This window comes from Pristis pectinata, chromosome 5 (genome assembly GCF_009764475.1).
Source record: "Pristis pectinata isolate sPriPec2 chromosome 5, sPriPec2.1.pri, whole genome shotgun sequence".
Lineage (NCBI taxonomy): Eukaryota > Metazoa > Chordata > Chondrichthyes > Rhinopristiformes > Pristidae > Pristis > Pristis pectinata.
The window spans coordinates 73,073,216-73,095,755 of record NC_067409.1 but is presented as its reverse complement, the minus strand read 5'-3'; the positions used below and the strand labels follow the sequence as shown (position 1 = coordinate 73,095,755).

General features: G+C 43.5%; 1 protein-coding gene across 2 annotated transcripts in view; it reads right to left on the bottom strand.

Moving 5' to 3' along the window:
* The window catches only part of LOC127570602 (solute carrier family 22 member 23-like), a 70,454-nt gene that overhangs the window by 15,839 nt on the left and 32,075 nt on the right, over positions 1-22,540 (bottom strand). For both annotated transcript variants that reach the window (XM_052016301.1, XM_052016302.1), the window contains exons 4-7: positions 11,831-11,999; positions 9,171-9,298; positions 8,931-9,033; positions 3,437-3,663 (exon numbers count right to left, since the gene is read on the bottom strand). In XM_052016301.1, coding sequence (XP_051872261.1) covers positions 3,437-3,663; positions 8,931-9,033; positions 9,171-9,298; positions 11,831-11,999 — 627 coding nt within the window. The remainder of the gene's footprint in view (positions 1-3,436; positions 3,664-8,930; positions 9,034-9,170; positions 9,299-11,830; positions 12,000-22,540) is intronic.

Below are 22,540 nucleotides of genomic sequence, written 5' to 3'. Positions count from 1 at the left end.
AGTCAGGAAGCCTGCTGACTACATTTTGCTGACATATGCTCTGGTTATCTCTAATGACATCAGATCATTTACATAGCTGCTTCATGTAACAACAGCATCCCATCAGATAAAAGTTGTGCAGAACCACTTGATAATAGGGCAGGTGGCCAAAAGGAAGGATTAAGAGGCATATTAAAAGGAGGGGAGAAAAGTTAAGAGGCAAAGGGCACTACAGAGCAAAGGGCCTCAGTGGCAAAAGTGATGATGAGGCCCCAGCATTGGATGGCATTTGCCTCAGGGTAGTCAGGGTGGAGGAGATGGACATCAGATAGGGAAGGATGAAACCACAGCAAGATTTGAAAACAAGGATGAGAATTTTTAAAGAGGTGAGGCATTTCTTAATCAGGAGCCAATGTGAGGCAGTGTGGGGGAAATGGGGTGGTAGCTTGCAAGGAAGTGGGGTTCATTGTATGGACCAGATAACATACTGTTCAAATGATTATTAACAACAATGGCTCATGTGGTTAAATATCTAAAAGTTGCTAGCATTAGAATCCTTGCTGTTTGCCTGTTGAATTGCATCGAACAGGGTGAAGTTTCTGTACTTGCACAGCAGATACAAATAAGATTCACCACAAAAAGATCAGACCAGCCATTTCAAGCGTACTCTCTCCAAAAAGTGATGTGTTAATTATTGGAGTCAACTTCTCTGGCATAAAAATTCACTGTGTGATATTGCAGCACTTCATTTAATTGTTGTTGAAGTTCTTATAAGTAGTATTATTTAAAATAGTGTTGTGGAGTAATTAAAAATAAATTGCGCACTATTTACAGTCTCAAATGCACTGTTAAAAAGCAGTGGAACATCAGTATCTGTTATTAAAATGACAATAGAATAATTCAGTCCTGATGCTGGGGCTCAACCCAAAATTTTAACCCTTTGCCTCCACAGATGCTGCTTGACCCACCGAGTTCCTCCTGCAGTTAGTTCTTGCTCTAGATTCCAATATCTCGAACAAACTTCTACAGATGTACTGCTGAAAGTATCCTAACTAGTTGCATCAGACTGGCAAGGCAATTCGAATGTACAGGAACGCAAGCAGCTGCATAGTAGTGGACTTAGCCCAATACATCATGCGCACATCCCTTTCCACCATTGGTAGTATCAACAGAAGGCGCAGCCTCAAGGTGGCTACATCCAAAGATCCCCACCATCCAGGCCATGCCTTCTTCTCGCAACTACTATCGGGCAGGGAGGTACAGAAGCCTGAAGTCCCACACCACCGGGTTCAAGAACAGCCACTTCCCTTCAACCATTCTGTTTTTAAACTGACTTACACAACCCTAGTTACTACAGTTTAGCAACACTTTGATCACTTGCACTAAAATGGATTTTTTTGTTCTAATGGTGCTCTTTGTAAAAAAATTGTGTACAATTTATATTGTTAATTTTTCTTTTTGTGAATGCTGCTTATATGATGCCATGTGCCTGTGATGCTGCTGCAAGTTTTTCACTGCACCTGTGCATACATGTACAAATGACAATAAACTCAACGGTGACATCTGCAGTCTCTTGTCTCCAGTCTATTCCTCTCTCCCTTGCCTCCTCCCCCTCCTCTCTCACTACCAAAACTTGTTTGACTTGTTACCATCCTTTGACTAGGTTGTAATGCAAAGCCTGATGGCCTGCCATGCCATATGGTTTCAGTTGTCAACATGAAAAATCATGTTGGCTTTCTATTAATTCCTCTGTAGGGCTCATTTCAATAACAATAGATTCTACAGTCTGGGACTGGGCAGCTGAGACACTGCCTTGGAAGTGCTGGATGGGGTACAGGCATTATATTACAGCGGAAAATCTGACTTAAACTTTGTTAGGGCAAATAAGCTGCTTAAGATGGAGTTTAGGACCATTGGTAAAATGATTGTCTGAACAGTGTCTGGAAGTTAGAGTCCTCTCTGCTGAACTCTCATTATTTTAACAATGTGATTTTCTTTTACATCAACAGGTGTAACTATTATTCCCTTTGCATTATCTTTCCCATTAGCAATTAGCAGTTCCAATTTAAGCATCATCTCTTTGCTTTCTTTCTCCCAATCCAAACTCCTCTGGCACCTGACATCACACTGAATTCAGCCCCTCTAATGCACACTACATTCTTTTGCTGTTAACTCCGCCATTCTTCAAGATAGTTTATGAACACATTCACAGCTGATACATTGCTTTCTATTCCTGTTTTCCACACAAAAATATAAATTTCTAAACAGGCGTGGTCAAGTCCAACTCCTGGCATCCTGCAGCAGAAAATATGGCTTTGAAATTATAGCTCAGAAAGATTTTTCAATTTGGAGCTGTCCTGGGCTCAGCACATAAATGCAATCATAAGGAAAGCGCACCAGTGTCTTTACTTTCTTGGAAGGTTAACAAGGTTTGACTTGTCACCAAACACTCCCACAAACTTCTACAGATGTATCCTAACTGGTTACATCATGGTCTGGTATGGCAATTCAAATGCAGAGGAACGCAAGAAGCTGCAGAGAGTAGTGGACTCAGCCCAATACATCATGGGCACATCCCTCCCCACTACTGATAGTATCTACAGGTGCTGCTGCCTCAGGAGACAAGACCCATCCAAGATCCCCACCATCTGGGCCATGCCATCTTATCACAGCTACCATCGGGCAGGAGATACAGAAGCCTGAAGTTTCACACCACCAGGTTCAAGAACAGCTACTTCCCTTCAATCATTTGGTTCTTGAACCAACCAGCAAAACCCTAATCACCACTACAGTTTAACAACACTGACCACTCTGATCACTTTGCACTAAAATGGACTTTGATTTTTTTTGTTCTAATTGTGTTTTTGTTTTGCTTGTAAAATTGTGTATAATTTATCTTTAATTTATGTTTTTCTTGTGAATGCTGCTTATATTATGCTAGGTGCCTGTGATGCTGCTGCAAGCAAGTTTTTCATTGCACTTGTACATACAACAATAAACTCGACTTTGACTTATAAAATGTTGCTCATGGTTACCCAACCCTCTTTCCAAACATCCCAACATATCTCAATATAGCTCCCAGGTAGGGAGCAACTTTCAACCTGCCACCCCACCCACCCCCTCCCCAATTATTGGAGAGACAAACTGCAGATGCTGAAAATCTGGAGCAACACACAAAGGTGCTAGAGGAAGTAAGATCAGGCAGCATCTATGGAGGGAAATGGCCAGATGAAGGGTCTCGACCCTAAATGTTGACTGTTGCCATAGATGTTGCCTGAACTGCTGATTTCCTTTAGCACCTTCGTGTGTTCCTTGCCCAGTTATTTTTGGTTTTCTGATGTGCCAAGCAATGGACTGGTTATTCCACAGTGACCACCAAATGTAGATCATTAGCCCAGTCCCAAGGAGAAGCAGGGGGCAGTTTGGAGGGGCACGAATAAGCAAAAGCAAGACTTACTGCTTATGAGACCCAGCTGCAGGAGGGAAGCGAGTGCCGTCAGAATGGTGAACACCAGCAGGGTGCCTCTTCGCCCTATCAGTCCGACGAGGAAGCACATGACCACACAGGAGAGAATCCCAATCAATTCCATAATATAGTAGTGGGTGTAGAAATTGCTCAGTGTTTCTCCTTCATGGTCCATCAGGCTCTTTGCAAAGCAATTATGGATCCCAAATCCTGCCAGGCTGCAGAACAAAAATCAAGAGGACAGGAAGAGTCAGAGTACATTTTATAAGAACAATTATTTTCAGTTTTTGTGATCCAGCAAGCAACAGGTCCTCTATTCATGGTGGCCACCAAATATAGATCATTAGCCCAGTGCCAGCATTTCACCAACCAGGAATAGATTGGGTGCTGGGGATGGGACTGGAGCCACTCATGAGCCAGACAGGCAAGGAGGGAGAGTTCTTCTCCTGAAGATCAGCAGTGACCCAGATGGGATTTTACAATAATTCATGGTTACATCTGTTGGTCTATTTAAAATTCCAGATTATCAATAAAATTTAAATTCCACAGCTACCAATGCGAGATTTGAACTCAAGTCTCCAACCTCTTTGGGTCACTCGTCACATGATTTGTGTGCTGCATACTGTACACTAATGGCCACCATGAGGACCACTGACACACAGCTGGCAACACTCTTCACAAGGATCAGGAACAGGCAATTAGGGCACCCGCTCAGAGAGGACAGTGTTGGGCCATTTATTCAAGATAGCAGCATCTCTCAAATCATTGCTCAGTAGCATTGAACAAGGAGGGCCAAACCACGGGGAGAAGCACACTGCTGAATTGCAACTCAGCCTGTTATACAGGCTGAATTCTGGCAGAAAGTGGTCTGAATTAAAGGTCAATGTCATTCCCTTGAAATACTCTTGCTCCAGTCAGTGTGCTCACTGCAAGCTGCACTTTCTCCATGAAACAAAATAAACAACTTTTACTGTAGGCAATGAAAGCAGGTGGAGACAAGGGACTGCAGATGCTGGAATCTGAGCAAACAACTTTGAGAATTTGAAAGCAAGTGGTTCACCTCAAGGAACCAATCTCTTTACGGTCAAATTGTTATTCGAAACAGTACAGGAGCACAACACTGCATACAATTAAAGGATGGCAGCAACTATACAAAGAGACTAATTACAACTATAATTGATTACAGAAGCCACCAATTAGTGGGACTAGGAGCCTGGTGATTGTTTGTCAGGGTTGATCAAATCCTTGTATCTGCCAACAGAATAAAAATTAAAGCTTTAAAAGTGACACACTTCTTTGCAAAAAGGTAGAACCAGATCTGGCTGGGTCGGTCCCCTCATGCCTGTGCCAAAACCAGATGTGGAGGGACTATCCTGCTGGTTTAGATTGACCTAGATGTGTGGTCTAGGTCCCTGGGGCTGCAGGAGGAAGATCCACAAATGCTCCCACATCTGGAGTCAGTCATACAGCACAGAAACGGGCCCTTTGGCCCACCACATCCATGCTGACCATCATGCATCCATCTACACTAATCCCATTTACCAGCCCACTATAGTTTGGCCCTTCAAAAGTTCGTCCAGATGCTTCATAAATTTTGGAAGAGCACCTTGCTCCACCACCTTCTCAGGCAGTGCATTCCAGACATCAGCCCCTTTCAGTGAAAAACATCTTCCTCAAATCCCCTTGTCCTCCCCTCTCCCGGAAGCCTAACAGGCAGCAAAAGCCCCACACCCAACTTCGCTGACGGTAAAAGCTGAGTGATTTTAAATTCAGACATTTAAAAATTGTTTAAACTGAAATGAAAAATGTAAAATATATTTTAAGAATCACATGAAATAAAGATCACTTTGAAAGACAATTCTTTGAAAGGGCATTTGTTTTGAAATGCAGTCAAAAGCTAATTGCTTTGCAACGTGATCAAAATGGTGTTTAAATGCAAAGTCACAGGGTGGTGTTAGCAAGGACAAAAGATGTGGACTGTTAGTAAAGCTGATCGTGCAGGTTACATCAGCTGTGCCCATTTCACACCAGCTCCAAAGCACTTTCCATGTAAAAGTTCAGAGCAGGGACAAGAAGCCCTATTGCACGGTAAAGGGGAGGCGAGCCTGGAGAGGTCACAACTTCCACTTGAAATGATTTACTTTAAATTCCATGAGCTAAACTTGAAGCAGTGAACTAAAGGTTATAATTCACAACTCGGGTCTGAATGGAACCTCACCTTTCCTGCAAGATTAGAACCCAAGATAATACATTCATTTCATTGACTTAACCCAGAAGAAACGCACAACATTCTAATTGAACTACTCATGCCTCTAAAGTTATAAAATGCCTTTAGGATCAAATGGTCCTCCTACCTGTCAGTTTCAAACATGTTCAATTCAGGGCAGTGAATTATAGGTCTGCAATCTAACTAATGAGTTCAAAGGATATCTTGAACTGGAAAGCAAACATCAAGCAGTTTAGCAGTTGCCATCAGAATGTTGTGATTGTTCTTCATTAGAGGGCGTTGGACCAACATGAGCAACAGATGGCTGGAATACTTCAGAAAACAGGGAACAAAATTAACATCTGTAGAGCATGCAGGGCATTTCCAGGGCATTTCATTCATCCAATTTCCTTGACTGTACAAACCAAATTTACCTTTGAAATTGGTGCATTTATTATTAACCCATGCAAAACCGCATCAAATATCAATAGCATTTGCTGATTAAACAATGAAATAAATGGTGATTATTTATGCTTTGTGCACTCCAAATAACAGTGCAACAATAGGCAGAATGCACAGGTGGGGCAGCAGTGGTACTGTTCGTAAAGTTGCTGCCTCACTGGTCCCAGTAACCTGGGTTGAATCATGACCTCAGATGCCACGTGGAGTTTGCATGTTCTTCCTGCGACCATGTGGGTTTCCTCTGGGTGCGAATTAAAGAATCGGGAGAGTTGATGGGAATGTGTAAGAATAAAATGGGTTAGGCAAGGATTGGTGTAAATGATTACTTAATGGTCAGCATGGACTTTGTGGACTGAAGGGACTTGCTTGTCATAGAGTTACCTATCATTACTGTGTGACTGACAAGTGAATCCTTCAACATAATCAAATTGCGTAGACTGTTGCAACTTTGTAGATGACACCCCACAGCTTGACGATTTATGACGACTTTGTGTAGAGCATGAACTGTTCAGTGGCTTGCACGGCTTTAATTAAAACACTTACAAGTTAAAAAGTGTATTTGGCAAGGCTGCTACCCCTGCCTTGAGTGCTTAGGAATCCCTGGGACAGTCCCAACTCCATCACAGAAGTAGCCACCTGACATGAGGGACAGAGTATTAACCCAATGTGAATAAGTAGGGCTTATGATCTAAAAGGCTGAGAATCACTGGTTGTGGGCAGCCTTCCTACAGCAATCAAACTCAAAGTGTTATTTACATAACCCAGGTGGCCCCCAGTTTAAAACTGAGCAAGTCCTTTGTTATTGGCCAACTGTAAAAGTTGCCAATGACACCACTGTTGTTGGCAGAATCTCAGATGGCGATGAAGAGGCGTACAAGAGTGAGATAGATTGCTGGTTGAGTGGTGTCACAAAAACAACCTCACACTCAACGTCAGCAAGACCAAGGAATTGATTGTGGACTTCAGGAAAGGAAAGTCGGGAGAACACACGTCTTCATTGAGGGGTCAGCGGTGGAAAGGGTGAGCAGCTTCAAGTTTCTGTGTGTCAACATCTCAGAGGATCTATCCTGGGCCCAACACATTGATGGAATCACAAAGGTGGCATGCCAGTGGCTCTACTTTGTTAGGAGTTTGAGGAGATTTGGTATGTCACCAAAGACTCTTGCAAATTTCTATAGACTTACAGTGGAGAGCATTCTGACTGGTTGCATCACTGCCTGGTATGGAGGGTCCAATGCGCAGGATTGACAGAGGCTGCAGAGGGTTGTAGACTCAGCCAGCTCCATCACAGGCACAACCCTCCCCACCATCGAGGACAGCTTCAAGAGGCGGTGCCTCAAGAAGGCAACATCCATCAAGGACCTTCACCACCCGGGAGATGCCCTCTTCACGTTACTACCATCAGGGAGGAGTAATAGGAGCTCGCAGACCCACACACAATGTTTCAGAAACAGCTTCTTCCCCTCCACCATCAGATTTCTGAATGGTTCATGAACACATCATTAGTCCTCTTTTGCATTATTTATCTATTTTTGTAACTTATAGTAATTTTTATGTCTTGCACTGTACTGCTGCCACAATACAACAAATTTCACAACACGTCAGTGATAATACACCTGATTCTGAAGTATTCTTTTGCACATACATTTAAGATTTTGATATAGATAAATACTAGGACAAACTTCATAGCCTGTACCCCGTCCTATCCAGGCCCACTTGCAGGACACTCTTCTCCATTACACTGGTGACCATGTCAATGGTTGCACCACTTTGCTCCTTCCTCCAGCAGTTCCTCACTATCAAATGGACAATTTCCAACTCTTGATCCTTCAAGCCCCACTCCGTCCCTCCCACCCACTAGATACATCTACGACAGAAACAAACATCTCCACCCCAAATCCTTGGGTTAGGCTTCACTGCCTCAATTTAAGGCTATATCATTTCCCCGATTCCACTGATCCTCAGCTTTCATTACCCAGGTCTTTGGCAGCTCAACGAGTACGTTCCTGATCTCTTGGAGACTCACCATTTACCTCCACAAGCCCCTTACCTTAGCTTCACACTCCCACCCAAACTTCAGAATGAATGCAGAGCCCCACAGCAGCTTGAGAAAATCAGCAGCTGAACCCTGGAGCCTATAGAATTCCCTGGATTGTCATGTGTGTGGTGGGAGCTGCTCGGAACGCTGGCTGTTTGCACCAGACCATCACTCAGGATAAGGGAGATAATTGCCAGGGGATTTGCTCTGGAGCATTCTCCACCCTGCCTACTGCAGGGAATGCTTGGACATAGTCATGATTGGCAAGGGTTGCAGCAGTTGCCACTGTTGACAAGGCCCTCTTGGGCAAGGTGCCAAGGATATCTTTAGAAGACATCACTGGCACATCCTTCCCTTCTATTGCTAGTATCTGCATGAGGCACTGCCCCAAGGTAGCAACATCCAAAGATTCCCACCATCCAGGCCATGCCATCTTCTCTCAGCTACCATCAGGCAGGAGGTACAGAAGTCTGAAGTCCCACACCATCAGGTTTAAGAACAGCTACTTCCCTTCAACCATCTGGTTTTTGAGCCAACTGGCAGAACCCTCATCACTACAGTGTAGCAACACTATGACCACTTTGATCACTTTGCACTAAGATGGACATTTTTTTGTTCTAATTGTGATCTTTCTTGTAAAAAACTATACAATTCATGGTTTTCCTGTGAATGCTGCTTATATGACGCCATATGCCTGTGATGCTGATGCAAGTTTTTCATCGCACCTGTGCATACAAGTACTTGCGCACATGACAAACTCTACTTTGACGTGTACTTACGAAGTCACACAAAGCACTAAAATATGCTTCCATAGGATCCTTGTAGATTTCAGCTTTACAATGAATGTTTTTTGGGGTTTTACTTTTGGTTCTTTATCAAGCTCTATTGAGAAAGAGAAAAAGGAATATGATTATTTCAGTCCGAGATTGGTTGGAGAGGAGACAGGAATGAGAATTGAACAGATCTCATGCACCAACCCGGCCCTCTTATTAACCCATTACTGGTTCCATCCAGATTACCTGACAGAAATTCTTTCACGTCATCCTCCAGTTCTAGTCGGTGCTTGTGTGCAAAATCCAGCAATAAATCTTTAGCAGCTTGCAGCTGGTGAGTGGCCAGCAGCCACCTGAGGGACTCTGGGAAAACACTGAAATATTGAGCTGATTAGCAGAGTAAATACAGCAATAGAAACTGTAAGCTCCAAGGTACAAGGTTCAAGAATTTGTAGGCAGGGTTTGGTTAAGCAAGAAGTGGCCTTGGGGACTGAGCTTGAAGATACTTAATCTTGCTTTTTTTTTTAAAAAAAGAAACTGATGTAGAGTTTACGATCCCGGGAATGGTCAGGCTTGTGGGACTAAATCCAGCTCTCGGGTCCACACAAAATAAACCCAGTTCTGTCACCGTCAGAGCAGGCTCAGCAATGTTAACGCTGGGAGTTGGTTCACTAACACAGGTCTCCCCAAACTGGAACTGAAAGGGTACATATGCAAAAGTGGCTTCAGTCACCATGCACCACACACATACACCGAATCAGCCAACTATATTAAAAGATCAGTGCAAACAGTAGGGTAATTACACCAGTATTAGTTACATATTAATAAACCAACACAAGGGGACATTTTGATCCATTTGTACATCAGCATTCCAGAGTCTTTCCATTTCAACAACATTCTGCTCATCTATTCTTCCTGCCAAAATGGGTAAACCTCACATTACCCCCACATTATACTTCATCTGCCATTTAACCTATCCATATGCTTCTAGAGATGCTTGCCCACTTGTCTTTGTACCAGACAATCTGGCCTCAATACAATCATTCCTTCGTACTACCCATTAGATTTAGATTGTGAACAGCTGAGACTGCAGCACCGATCTCCGTGGCATCTCACTAGTTAGAGCTTGCCAACATTTTAAATGAGCCATTCATCTCACCTCATTTTCTGGTGGTTAGCTGATCTACTGTGCACAATTATATTATGCCAAAGGCACGAGTTCTCAACTTGTGCAGTAACCTTTTGTAACTGCACTAGCGTTATCCAAAATCAGTAACTCTATAGGGTCCCCTTCATTCAACCTCCACATATGCCCTCTGCAAAAAAAAAACTAATAAATTTGACAAACACTATGTCTTTTTAATAAAACTTTATTGACTGTGCTCAAACATCCTGCTTTTTTGAATTATACTGCAACAACCTCCTAAATAATGGATTCCAGTGTTACCCCAATGACAGATGTTAGACTAAGAGGCCTCTAATCCAGATTTCTATTTCCTCCTTTCCGAATAGGTATGGTATGTATCCACACATAATATCCAGATCCAAAAGTCACAATCTTAAAGGAAAATGCATGGCTGACTTTATAAAATATATTGTCAAAGTTTTTTCTATGTTTAAAATAATAATTCATTTTAATTATGTCTTTGAATTCACCCACCATTCATAGATGAGGTAGGTTCAGAGTGCCTTAATGGAAAGAGGGGTAAAGTAGTTTGGTAAAATGCAGAGCTTGGGCCCTCAGCAGCTGAAGTAGCATTAACAACCAGGGTCATTTCTCACGGCACCTTTAATGTGTTTAAATTGGCTTTGTGGTCGGCACAGACATCATGGTCAAAGGGCCTTTTCCTGTCCTAGCTGTCACAGGAGAGTCCTCACAGAACACAAGGAGTACTGACAATAGGGAGGGTTGGAGATGAAGTCACAAAGGTGCTGCTGAGCTGGAAGCCGGTTCAGGGAAAAAAGGGTGGGACACATGCAGCATAGCTCAGATGGTAGGGTGGCCTGGAGTGTGTGGGAACAGTAAATGAGATCTCGACAATAGAGAGGCTGTTTAGTGGGAAACTCATCGTGGATAAGTACAACATCAAGGCTGCAAACACACAGATTAGCCAGTGGACAAATCAGGCTGGAATCCACTTCCCATCCTCCATGCTAACCCTTTGCTGGTGCACAATTCCTATCAGAGGTCTTGGTTTCACATCTGTCCCTTGAGCAAAACAGGTCATGAGTGGTTTCCAAGTCTCCTTGCATACATCCCAAGGTCCTGCCCCAGTGCCACCCTGACAGCCTTTGACTGCTCATTGCTTAATAGCTTTTAATGATCAGAGGCATTTACAAAGTTGAAAATAATTTAATCAAAAAGTTGTTTAAATTTTAAATAATTAGGTACTATTAATAAGGAACAAATATACTGTAAAACAAAGCCAAACAAAATACTTAGCTAAAAATCTCTACAGAAGATCAATGACTCCATGCAAATAAATGGGGCTGGATTACATGTGCCAGCTGTGGCTGGTATAAAGCTGAAGGGCCAGATATAAAGTGCATCAGGCCTCAGGGTTCGGTATGTTACAGAGTAACCCTGGATCAGATGACAGACAGTGGACGGGCAAATAGTCAGATGTACAGGTGCAGATGTCTGGCACATACCGCAGATGCAAACTGCAACAAGCGGGTGGCTCTCTGTAGAACTGATGAACATCCGTCAGCTAAATCTGGCCCAATATTTAAGGAGATCTTCATATAATGTAATTAGATAGGATAGGTCAATGCAAAATGAAACAGTGACAGTAGAAGCCACAAGTGTACACAGCAGTTGGTAGGTGTTAACTCAACTGACAATCCTTACAAATGGTACCAGCACCAATTCACAATACATGTTTTGCATTTGTGAAAATACTTACCACCAGTAAGGAATCATGAAGGTAAATGGACAGATGATGATAGCTTGCAATATTTGCCAATTGCGACATAGGGCAGCAAGACCTGGTGTAAGCAGCTGACCTGCCATTGCAATGAAACTTGCCGCCATGGTTATCATGAAACGTTGGTTAGGTTGTGAAATCTCAATGCCTGTCATTAAAGAACGGAAACTAGGATTACTTGGAACAGTTTACATTGGTACAGTCCACAGAATCACCCACCATTGCTACCAATTGATCACATTAAATCAATCACGTTGCAGCTTTATTCTAATTTTATTGGTGTCTTGGATTTAACAATTCCTTCCATTTACAATCAGGGAAATTCATTTATTACAATAGAAGAAATATTGTTTTTACTAACTGGATCCTGGGATCAAATCACATAATTTCATTTACTTTTCCAATGAAAGTTGCAAGTTAGTAGCCCAAGTGATCCTGTACCCTGACGGTATTTGTCCTGACTACCTCCAGGTCCCAACAGAAATGGAATTCTTATTCAAAGAATCAGCTGTTACAAGCTTGTTCAAGGGAGGTAGACAGTTACTTCTGGTGTCCAACATGATAGGCAGTGTGCTTAAATCTTAAATTCAATAATAAAGTGAATTAATGCTTCATCCAACACATGGATAGTCTTAAATATTGCAGTTTCAAGGATAACATGTTCTTTTGGAGACATCTGCAGATGCTGGAAATCTGGAGCAACACACAAAAGGAGCAGGAGAGACTCAGCAGGTCAGGCAACATCTATGGAGGGAAATGGACGGTCGACATTTTGGGTAGAGACCCTTCATCTGGACTGGAAAGAAAGAGGGGAGATGGCCAGTATAAAAAGGTGGGGGTAAGGGGTGGAGCAAGAGCCGTTGGGTGATAGGTAGATCCAGGTGAGGAGGGGTGATGGGCAGATGAAGGAGGAAGGAGAGTGGGAATGGTGCAAGAAACAGAAAGGTGATATGTGGAAGTGACAAAGGGCTGAAGACTGAATCTGACAGGAGAGGACAGTGGAACATGGAATAAAGGGAAGGAGAACTAGTGGGAAGTGTGTGGGTGATGGGGGGATGGAGAGGGAAAAGAGATAGGGTGATGGAGGCTACTTGGATCAGGAGGAAGAAAGGGGGAAGGGACAAAAGGGGAACGGTTACCGGAAGTTAGAGAATTCTACGTTTGTGCCGTCGGGTTGGAGACTACCGAGGAACACGAGGTGCTGTTTCTCTACCCATTGCACAAACTTTCTTTTGTGATTATGCAGTCAAGTGTGTTGAATGGAGTTGGAAAACTAGATCCAGATCATAAACCAAATTTAGTGATTCGACATTGTAATGTCAACCTTATTTCCATCTGTTTAATTTGGTTGTATTGGGTCCAACTAAATGTCGATTAAATATTAATCTCCTTATCACATGACAAGCATGTTTGGGTTTAGAAGCCTTGTAACTACTTTTACACCCTTTGGCCTACCATAATTTTCCACATCCCCATCATCATTAGACATGGAAACTTATAGTGGGCCAAAGGGTGTAAAAGTGCTCCTTTCGCTTCATGGATTCATTTTGCTGTGTAGACAAGTTAGGATTTGAGATTGGTGACTGTGCCCATGGAGAAGTCTCTCCTATTTAGAGTGCAGGGGAAAGGAAAGGACAGAGTGAGAGAGTGCAGAAAGTTAGTGGTGGTCAGGAATTCCATGGGAATGACCACAATGGATTTCAAAAAAGCATGTAGCTCTAGCACTGGAATCTGCTCACTTTAAATATGTCTGGGCAAGATGTTGAATTCAGTTAACCAACCATTTTCAATAAATTGCCCACATTCCCATGTTGACAAAAATGCTTGCAGAGAGTTTATTTTCTGCAGTGGGCAACTACAGATCCACTTCCTGGGAAATGCAAGCAGCTGAAACCTCCAGTCTTTTCCATTGCAGCTGAACACCAGGTTGACCAGAGAGCAGACTCCCCCTCTGGAAGAGGTCATGCCTCTGTCCAACAGCGAGTCCGGGTGAATGGGCAGGGTGTACTGCAATGCATCTTCAGCAGTACTCTGCACAACAGGCATGACCAACCCCACGTGGTACTGCCATTCAGAATCACACAAAATCCAAGCCCTTCAGCCCTGGCCTCTGCAGCCTGTGCACAATAACTGGAGAACACAGCCATTACCCATATTCTACCGGCTTACTTTAAGACATGGCTTAAAGCAGCTGACCAGAGTTGAGCATCCAGGAGTGAGTTGCTTTTATGGATTACTAGTCTCTGAAACAAATCACATTTTCCAGTCAAATGCAGTTTTTCTGGTTAACCTTTCCTGATTCCTCGTGACAATATGCTGCACCTCTGATTCAACCTGAGTAACTCTGTGCTCTAATACACCCTCTCATAGATCAGAACCATCATTAAATCAGAGGATCATTTCCAGCTTCACTTGCACTATGCCTATATAGTGCTTCTAATGGGAATGTAATTGCTCAGACTTCTACTCCCAACAGATGTGTCTGCCTACAAGGAGAGCAAGATGTTAAGTCCTTTACAAAACCTGATATGGTTCCTGCCTGGTAGATAATATAGTTTTGGGGAGGCAACACAAATACTACAATTATAAACCAACCTTAACAATGACCGTGAGACACCACACTGCCTCCTCAAGAGCCCCCACATTGCACCTTCAGTCTCAACACAAGAATCCAAGCTCAGTCCTTCTCCCAGCCCACTGGTCTCATCCACAAAACTGGTCCATGCTTCATGCAAGGTCAAAGTGAGAGGCCATGCATGCTGGAGGAGGAACTAGAAACTATATTTGCTGGGCTCCAGATTTGCTGGATCAACATGGGAACAGGAGGAGGCCACTCTGTCCCCTTTAGCACTGCTTTCCATTTCCTCACTTTTAGTTCATACCCTTTCACAATCTTTACATTAACAAAAATCTAACAGTCTCACATTTAAAAACAAGCACTACTGCTAAATATGAGAACCAAATGAAGCTGCTCTACCTCAAGGTCAAGATGCCCCTTGGACACTGGGACAATTTGGCAAGCACCGCAGTGCAATCCAAAAGGATGACTAATCACTGGTACTGCCGTCTACAGTCAGAGTCTCCTGCGCACTGAATTGCAACAGCAGTCAGGCTGCTGTAAGCAGAGGACACAGTATATGGAGGCAGACTGAAGCAGCTCCCCAGGCTGTCACACCGACCTTCAGATTGTGTCTCTTCTGTGGATGACATTCGTCTGTGTGCATCTCATCCAACCATCCGATTTTATTCAAAGTTGGTTCCAATTTAAAACCAGCTCAGATATATGCAGGTGCCTTTAAGCAGGTCCCTTTATTCTCTTGACCAAATTGAGAGCTTTCTGTTAACTTGTTAAATACATTCGATATAACTGCTTTCAAAAGACCTCCTAGATAATTAAAATGGTGGTGGTGTGGTTAAAGTGTGCTTAATTCACCTAAAGTTTGAATGAGGAGAGTCAAACAATGTCTCTACAGCAGTAAACAGAATCATTGTATCAACAAACTGCAGGGGGAACTCAGTGGGTCGAGCCCCTGCATCAGGATTGAGAGTGAAGAGGGAGATAACCAGTAGAGAGGGAAGGGGAGGAGGGATGATGCAGGGGCCAGTAGGTGACAGGTGGACCAAGGAGCAGTGAAGAATAATGGGCAGATGGAGACAGATAGGGGGAAGAGGTGGAGTTGGGAGAAAGAAGCAGGTGGTTGATAGGTGAGAGCAAAGGCAGGTCCCGATGGATCACTGGATCTCCCCTACAATAGAGACAGCAACTGAGTGAAAACCAGGGGACATGTCCAGCAGCTTTATGATGTAACTGACTTACCATCACACAGGACGCTATATCTGACTAGAACAATTTAGGTTTAAAGTTGATTAGATCAACAGTCCAAAATTACAGACATCACAGTGTCTTCAACCCACGGTGTGTTGTCAAAACCCACACAGCCAGCAGCAGCAGAATCGGCTCCCGAGTTTATTAATTCACAGATGCATCGCTGAATGAGTCCCAGCAGCCACAAGTCCAAGCTGATCAGAAAAGCGCCTCACTACAGACCTGGAGTGCTGTCTGTGTGGAGTTTGCATGTTCTCCCTGTGACTGCATGGGTTTCCCTGGGTGCTCCAGCATCCTCCCACATCCCAAAGATGTGCAGGCTGCTGGGTTAATTGGGCACTGTATATTGCCCCAAATGTATAGTGAGTAGTAAAATCTGGGGAGGAGCTGATGAGAAAGTGGGGAGAATAAAATGGGATTAGTGTAGGATTGGTGTAAATGGAAGCTTAACGGTTGGCACAGGCTTAGTGGGCTGAAGGGCCTATTTCTATACTGTAACGACTATGACTCTAGTATATCAGTTGCACAGCAAGGACAGACCTGTTGTCTCCACAAATGGAGTAAACCAAACCATTTGTAAATAGATTAATGTAATCCTTATAACTTCTCCACTCTGTCCTTTAGAGATCTACTACTACTGGAAACAAACCATTTTCTAAATAAATCCACTTTTTGATCAGGGTCAGTTTATATATTTCCTGCTTTTCTAAAGGGTCAGAGGAATAGAAAGAAGCCAGTCAGCCATTGAGCATTCTTTCCCATTCAATGAGATCATGGCTGCTCTGTGACATAAATCCATTTAATTGTCTTTTCAGAAATCCTTTAATAGCTTTCATTGACAAAATTCTCAGATTTATAATTAACAACCAATGCAGCATCATTCAACAGTGGAAGAGTTCAGAAGTTTATACTCAGTACACATTTCCCTGAAAAGGTCTGCCTCTGTTTAGAAAATACCCCTAAATTCCTCAAGCAGTCAACATGAGGCAGATGAATGGAAACTGATCAGTTCCCTATAACATCAAGAAAATTTTAAACTAAATGTTTGCAATCTTACAAGTTTCAGGGAACACAACCAGTGAGCTCGTAATCTCGCATCATATCTCAACCTTCAATGCACTTAGGACAGTACTGCAGTACAGCTGAGAGCTGCTGTGCCTAACAGCTCCAGAGACCTGGGTTCAATCCTGACCTCGAGTGCTGTCTGTGTGGAGTTTGCATGTTCTCCCTGTGACTGCGGGGGTTTCCTCTGAGTGCTCTGGATTCCTCCCACATCTCAAAGATGTGGTAGGTTACTTGGCCACTGTAAATTGCTCCCAGTGTGTAGGTGACTGCTAGAGTCTGGGGTGGGGGTGGAGTTGATGAGAACATGGAGAGACTGTTATAGGGAACATTAGTGGGGGACTGGGATTGTTCTCAGTGTCAGCTTAGCCAGCTCTGTGCCTCCTGTAATATAAGGAGATATGAAACTTGAGTCCTATCATTTTGTCAATCTGTGCTCATTTCCAATACTTTTCTAAGATATAATCCCCAGAACTAAGTGCACTCGGCAAGGAGCCCATAACAAGCAAGACTAAGATTCAATACAAGAGGCAGGCTGACTGTCAGCTAAATGACAGAGTAGTGAATAAACAGACATAATAGGCTTTTAATCGACTGTCTACTCAAGGTTACTTATTTAAAGAAGAACTTGGATGAAAGGAAACAATCCATTGACCAGCCAGCACACAGTGCTCACAATCCTGTTTAACAGCACCATCTCTTGCTCCCAGACAGCACACGCTGACTCAGGGTGAAGACGAATTAGCCTGCTAGTCTTTAGAGGAACACACGCCCAATAACACAATTAGCTCTGACTGAGACACACTGGGAATTCACTTGTGATTCATTGAATGAGCATCACCCAAACAATACCACATTCCATTTTACTTTTGACTATATAGAGAGAAAAGGCTGCCTTGGCCCAGGGAAGGATTTTCCTCATTTCACAACTATGTGTCCCCCACAAGATTTCAATGTGTGGGAAGGATGGAACTTGATATTTGCCAGAATCCTAATTGTAGATGTGGTAATGGCTAATGTCAATAATTAATGTGTCCCAAATGAGATTAGAAACTTACTTATTTGTGCAAAATGCAGACAAATGTAATTATAAAAGCATTAGGGTTAGGACTAGGTCAGGTCAATAAATTTATTGTAAACTAATTTTTCCAGATTAATCCATCCGTGCAAACACTTAATGTTGTCAGCGAGTTTCTCAAAGTACAACGTGGGCACCAAACAGCAGTTGGTTTCCTTTCTATTGTTCTGATCATTTTTCTCTGTACACTGGATAAAAATAATTCCCTAGGTTTGAAACAACTAGATTTAAAAAATGGAAGGAGTGTTAAGGGGCAGGGTGTGGGGTGGAGATTAAAAAGTGCTTCAGTATAAAAGTTCCCATTTCTCTTTCAAGTGAGTGTACAACCATTGAACCATATTGTTAAAGCATTCTAGATACTAAATTATCTTTGAGCAGCTGTGTAGAGACCCATTCATTTGTTACAGATGTGGAAGGGAGCCAGCCAGTACAGTCATCGCTTCAAGTGACCAGTAATCAAAGCCAAATCTGGGGCTTCGAGGACACAGTTTAAAAGTTCACGTGCATTGCAGGAAGCTCTTTTGCCTGCTCCCTGCTTCCCAGCCCCCCCCCCCCCCCCCCCCCCCCCCCCCCCCCCCCCCCCCCCCCCAATCAGTCAAAGCAGTTGAAACTTCCAGGTTCTGAAAGCACAGATGATTTTCTACAATGAGAAGAGAGGGGTAGATGCATTGGCAAGAAATGATATTGCCAATATTTTCTCCATCCCCTTCAAAACCTAAAGACAGCCCCTGTGCAAACCCAGTGAAGCCAGCCAACAGGAGGCACAATAGTGCTGGGGAAGAGACAATGGAATGTTCCTCATTCAGGAGACATTTCAAATCTGTTTCATCCCAACATTCCCTCCACCAGCTAAATATGAAGAGTACACAGCCCAGCTTGAGCCTTCTGTCCAGTGAGGACGCAAGAGGTCACAATAGTTCCCTTACCTTTACCAAAAGACTCTACAGTCCTTCCCCTTCAAAATTTAATTGTTTTTAAACATTCAGGATTCTGTCCTCCACCACACTTCCCCGCTTGCCAATTCCTTCTGGAATAACTTTCTAACACCAGTCCTCACTGTCTTTTGAGTATAGATCTCCTTGTCCAAATATTCAGAGCCCCTTTTCCCTTTTATAACAATGTAGGTATGGAGAAATATGACAGAAATATTCCATTGCCAGGATCATATTCCCAACAAACCTTTGCCCAAGTTACACTGAGGGGTTGTTGTCTGTGGAAAAAGGGGAAACCGAGGACAGAGTTACTTTGTACAAAATTATGTACAGGAGACAGTAAATAGAAAGGACATTTTTCCTTTAGCAGAGGGGTCAAAAACCAGGTGGCATGGAGTTAAGGTAATCTGTGGAATGATTAGAGGGGAGATAAGGAACACATTTTCACCCAGAGGATGACAGGGATCTGGAACTTGTGCCTGAAATGGTGACAGTTAACAAGTACTTGGATGTGCCCTCAAAGGCCCGTGAACAGCAGGGCTGTGTGGGAAGGTGGGATTAGACTGGGTAGCTCTCCTTTGAATGCAATCATGATGTACTGAATGGTTTCCTGTGTTGAAACTTTTCCTGGATGGTTTCACCATCTGCAAGCAAGTGAACAGAAGCAGACCAAAGGGTGAGGAGTGAGACACCAGAGAAACAAGATCAGCTGGAAGAGATTTATGATTTTGTGCAGAAACACGTGTAGTGAATGATTAGGGTTGGTGGCCAAACAGAAACGGTCAATGTTCAAGAAGAGGAGAATGAAGAAACGAGAGATCCTGGGCTATCAAGGAGAGGGTGAGAAAGTGGAGGATTATTTAGTGGTGTGGAGGTGAATGCCAACACTCAGGCAGGTCAACTTTGTAATTTAATATTTTCCCATTCAAGGGTCTTGAGATTTTCTTTTCAACAGTACAAGTAAGTTTTTTTGATCCAACAGTTAGTTCAGCAACTTGGTCAGCACAGATGAGTTGGACCAAAGGGCATGTTGCCTTACTATATAACTTTATAATAGTTATTTGGACAGTCCAAGACACAAAGTGGTCAGACTTTAAATTTAGTACATGCTCCAAATACATTTGATCAAAAGATAAGGTATATTTTCTCTAATTCTACATTTCAAAGAACACACAGTATGAAACATGTTATTTGACCCCAGGACCCATCCCAAAGTTAATCTGTGCACCACCCGCCTCCCAGTCCATCCTTGTATTCCTTTCCCCCTTCTGTTTACCCAACTTTTCCCTCAACTTCAACTTGGCTATTTTCTTCTCATATGAACTTGGTATTCATCTCAAATCACTCCCAATGGGAGCACATTCTGTGGTCTAAACACCTTTTCTGCAGAATTCACCTGAGGATTAATTTGTTTCAGACCTACCTCAATGGCCCCTTGTTCCATTCTCACCTGAAATTAGCTTTTAAAGCCACGTTGAGAATTGCAAGGTGTTTTAAGGATATTACACCAAAGCCAGGCTTCACTGGCATCCACTGTCACTACCAAAGCCAGGGTCACCTCTGAAAGACCTACTTTTGGCAAGGTTTCGTTGACCTGAGGGAGGGATTATCAAATCCTGTGAGCTTCTGGGATGAATGCCCAGCCTTGGCTGAGAAAACAAATACTGCTATGGCCGTACAACACCAACCCCTACAGTACTCAGAGGGAGTCCCTCACTCAGAGGTAACACTGGAGTCTCCACTCAGATCTGGCTGCTGAAAATCAGAAGCTCCAAGCACCTCCATATCAAATGCAGCAAGTACAATTGAGGATAAGCAGCTGCAGTGGGCACCTCAGTCCTTCAAACCTACACTGTCACTGGTAAGGTCATGGGAAACCACGCAACTCATCCACCTTCCTGCACGATTACCATTTTCCCAATCCCCTTTAGAATTCTCTTAGGTATGTAATAAGCAAGTTGGCATCTGCAGAATTCCTGAACTTGCAGGTCTTTGGTTTGTGTGATGGGTACAACGGATGGGTGCCTTCTCTGTCCCAGACTGACCTGAAGTCTTGTTGGCAGCATGTATCAGCATTAATTAACACCATGGGAAGTTCACCAAATGGGAAGACTTGGCACAGTGCACCCTGATCCCAGGCCTGTAGCAGTACCTTAGTAGGAGGACAAGGGTGGGGACAGTGGAGAGAGAACAGGGAGAGCAGTTTATTTCAGCTTTGGAAATTCGTAGAGCACAGCCAGTAGCACCAAGTAGAAGCCGAAGGGTGATTTTATAGAGATGCATAAAATCATGAGGGGCATAGATAGGGTGAATGATCACAGTCTTTCACCCCCAGGGAAAGGGAACCTAAAGCTAGAGGGCACAAGTTTAAGGTAAGAGGGGAAAGATTTGAGAGAGACTTGAGGGGCAACTTCTTTATACAGAGGGTGGTGTGCATGTCAAATGAGCTGTGAGAGCAAGTGGTTGAGGCAGGTACAATAACATTTCAAAGACACTTGGACAGGTACATGCATAGGAAAGGTTTAGTGGGATATGGGCCAAAAGCAGGCAAATGGGACTAGCTTAGGTCTGCATTTTGGTCAGCATGGAGGAGTTGGGCCAAATGGCCTGTTTCCATCTTGTATTACTCTATGACTATTACCTGTTTTGCTGTAGGCACACGATGAAATTCAGCCCCACACTGCCAGACAGAACATTCTCTATGACAGGTGAGAACAAACAGCAGAAAGCAGGCAGTTGCTTGCACTCGGCCACAGCAACAATAGCACTGCACTGTGAAAGCCATCACCAGCACCAATCACTAATTGTTTTCTCGTCTGACATGCAGACTTTTCCCAGCATGACACCGGAGCTTCTTTCCATCAAGTCACTGCACAAGGGTTGGGAAGCAAATCCCTACAGGTAGTCTTACCCTGTACACACCTGAGCCTTGCTAAATTATAAAAGAACACTGCAGGGATTCGACTGCAAATATAGATTGCACAAGGCTACCTAATGCACATTACAGACAGGGTCTAGAAATTCTTCTGCACCTTTTAAACATGTGACACACTGGTGCTGCGCTGGGGATTGGCACCTGATGTCCACCCAGCATCCAAAAGCAAATTCTATCCTGCACAAGATCCTCGACTAGTACGGCAGCAGTGGTGGGAAAAGGTCATGGATATGCCAGGGTTACCCATGTATATCCACTGGAAGGAGGAGTGAAGTAGTAGTAAATAAGAAACATGCACGTGTGTCCGTATGTGTGCAAGTACTGGTCTGCTCAAAAGGTCCTGATCCTTAGATTAAATTCAACTTGGTCAGTGCAGAGAGGTGTGAACACAGCCCAGTCCATTATGCAAACCAGCCTCCCCTCCATTGACTGTCCACACTTCCCACTGCCTTGAGAAAGCAGCCAACATAATTAAGGACACAACCCCACCCCGCATATTCTCTCTTCTTCCCTCTCCTGTTGGACAGAAGATACAATAGCTTGAGAGCATGAACCAACAGGCTCAAGGACAGCTTCTATCAGTGGGATAGAAGCTATCCTTTAGCCTGTTGGTTCGTTGTCAGACCCTTGCATGGACCTCTCATACACTAAAAGATAAGCTTGATCTCCCAACCTACCTTGTCGTGGCCCTTGCACTTTGTCTACCTGCACTGCACTCTCTGTAACTGCAACACTACATTCTGCATTACTACCTTGATGTAATCATGTATGGAATGATCTGTCCAGATGGCACGCAAAAGTTTTACTGCATCTCTGTATACGTGACAATAATAAACCAATTACCAATCAAAGATGG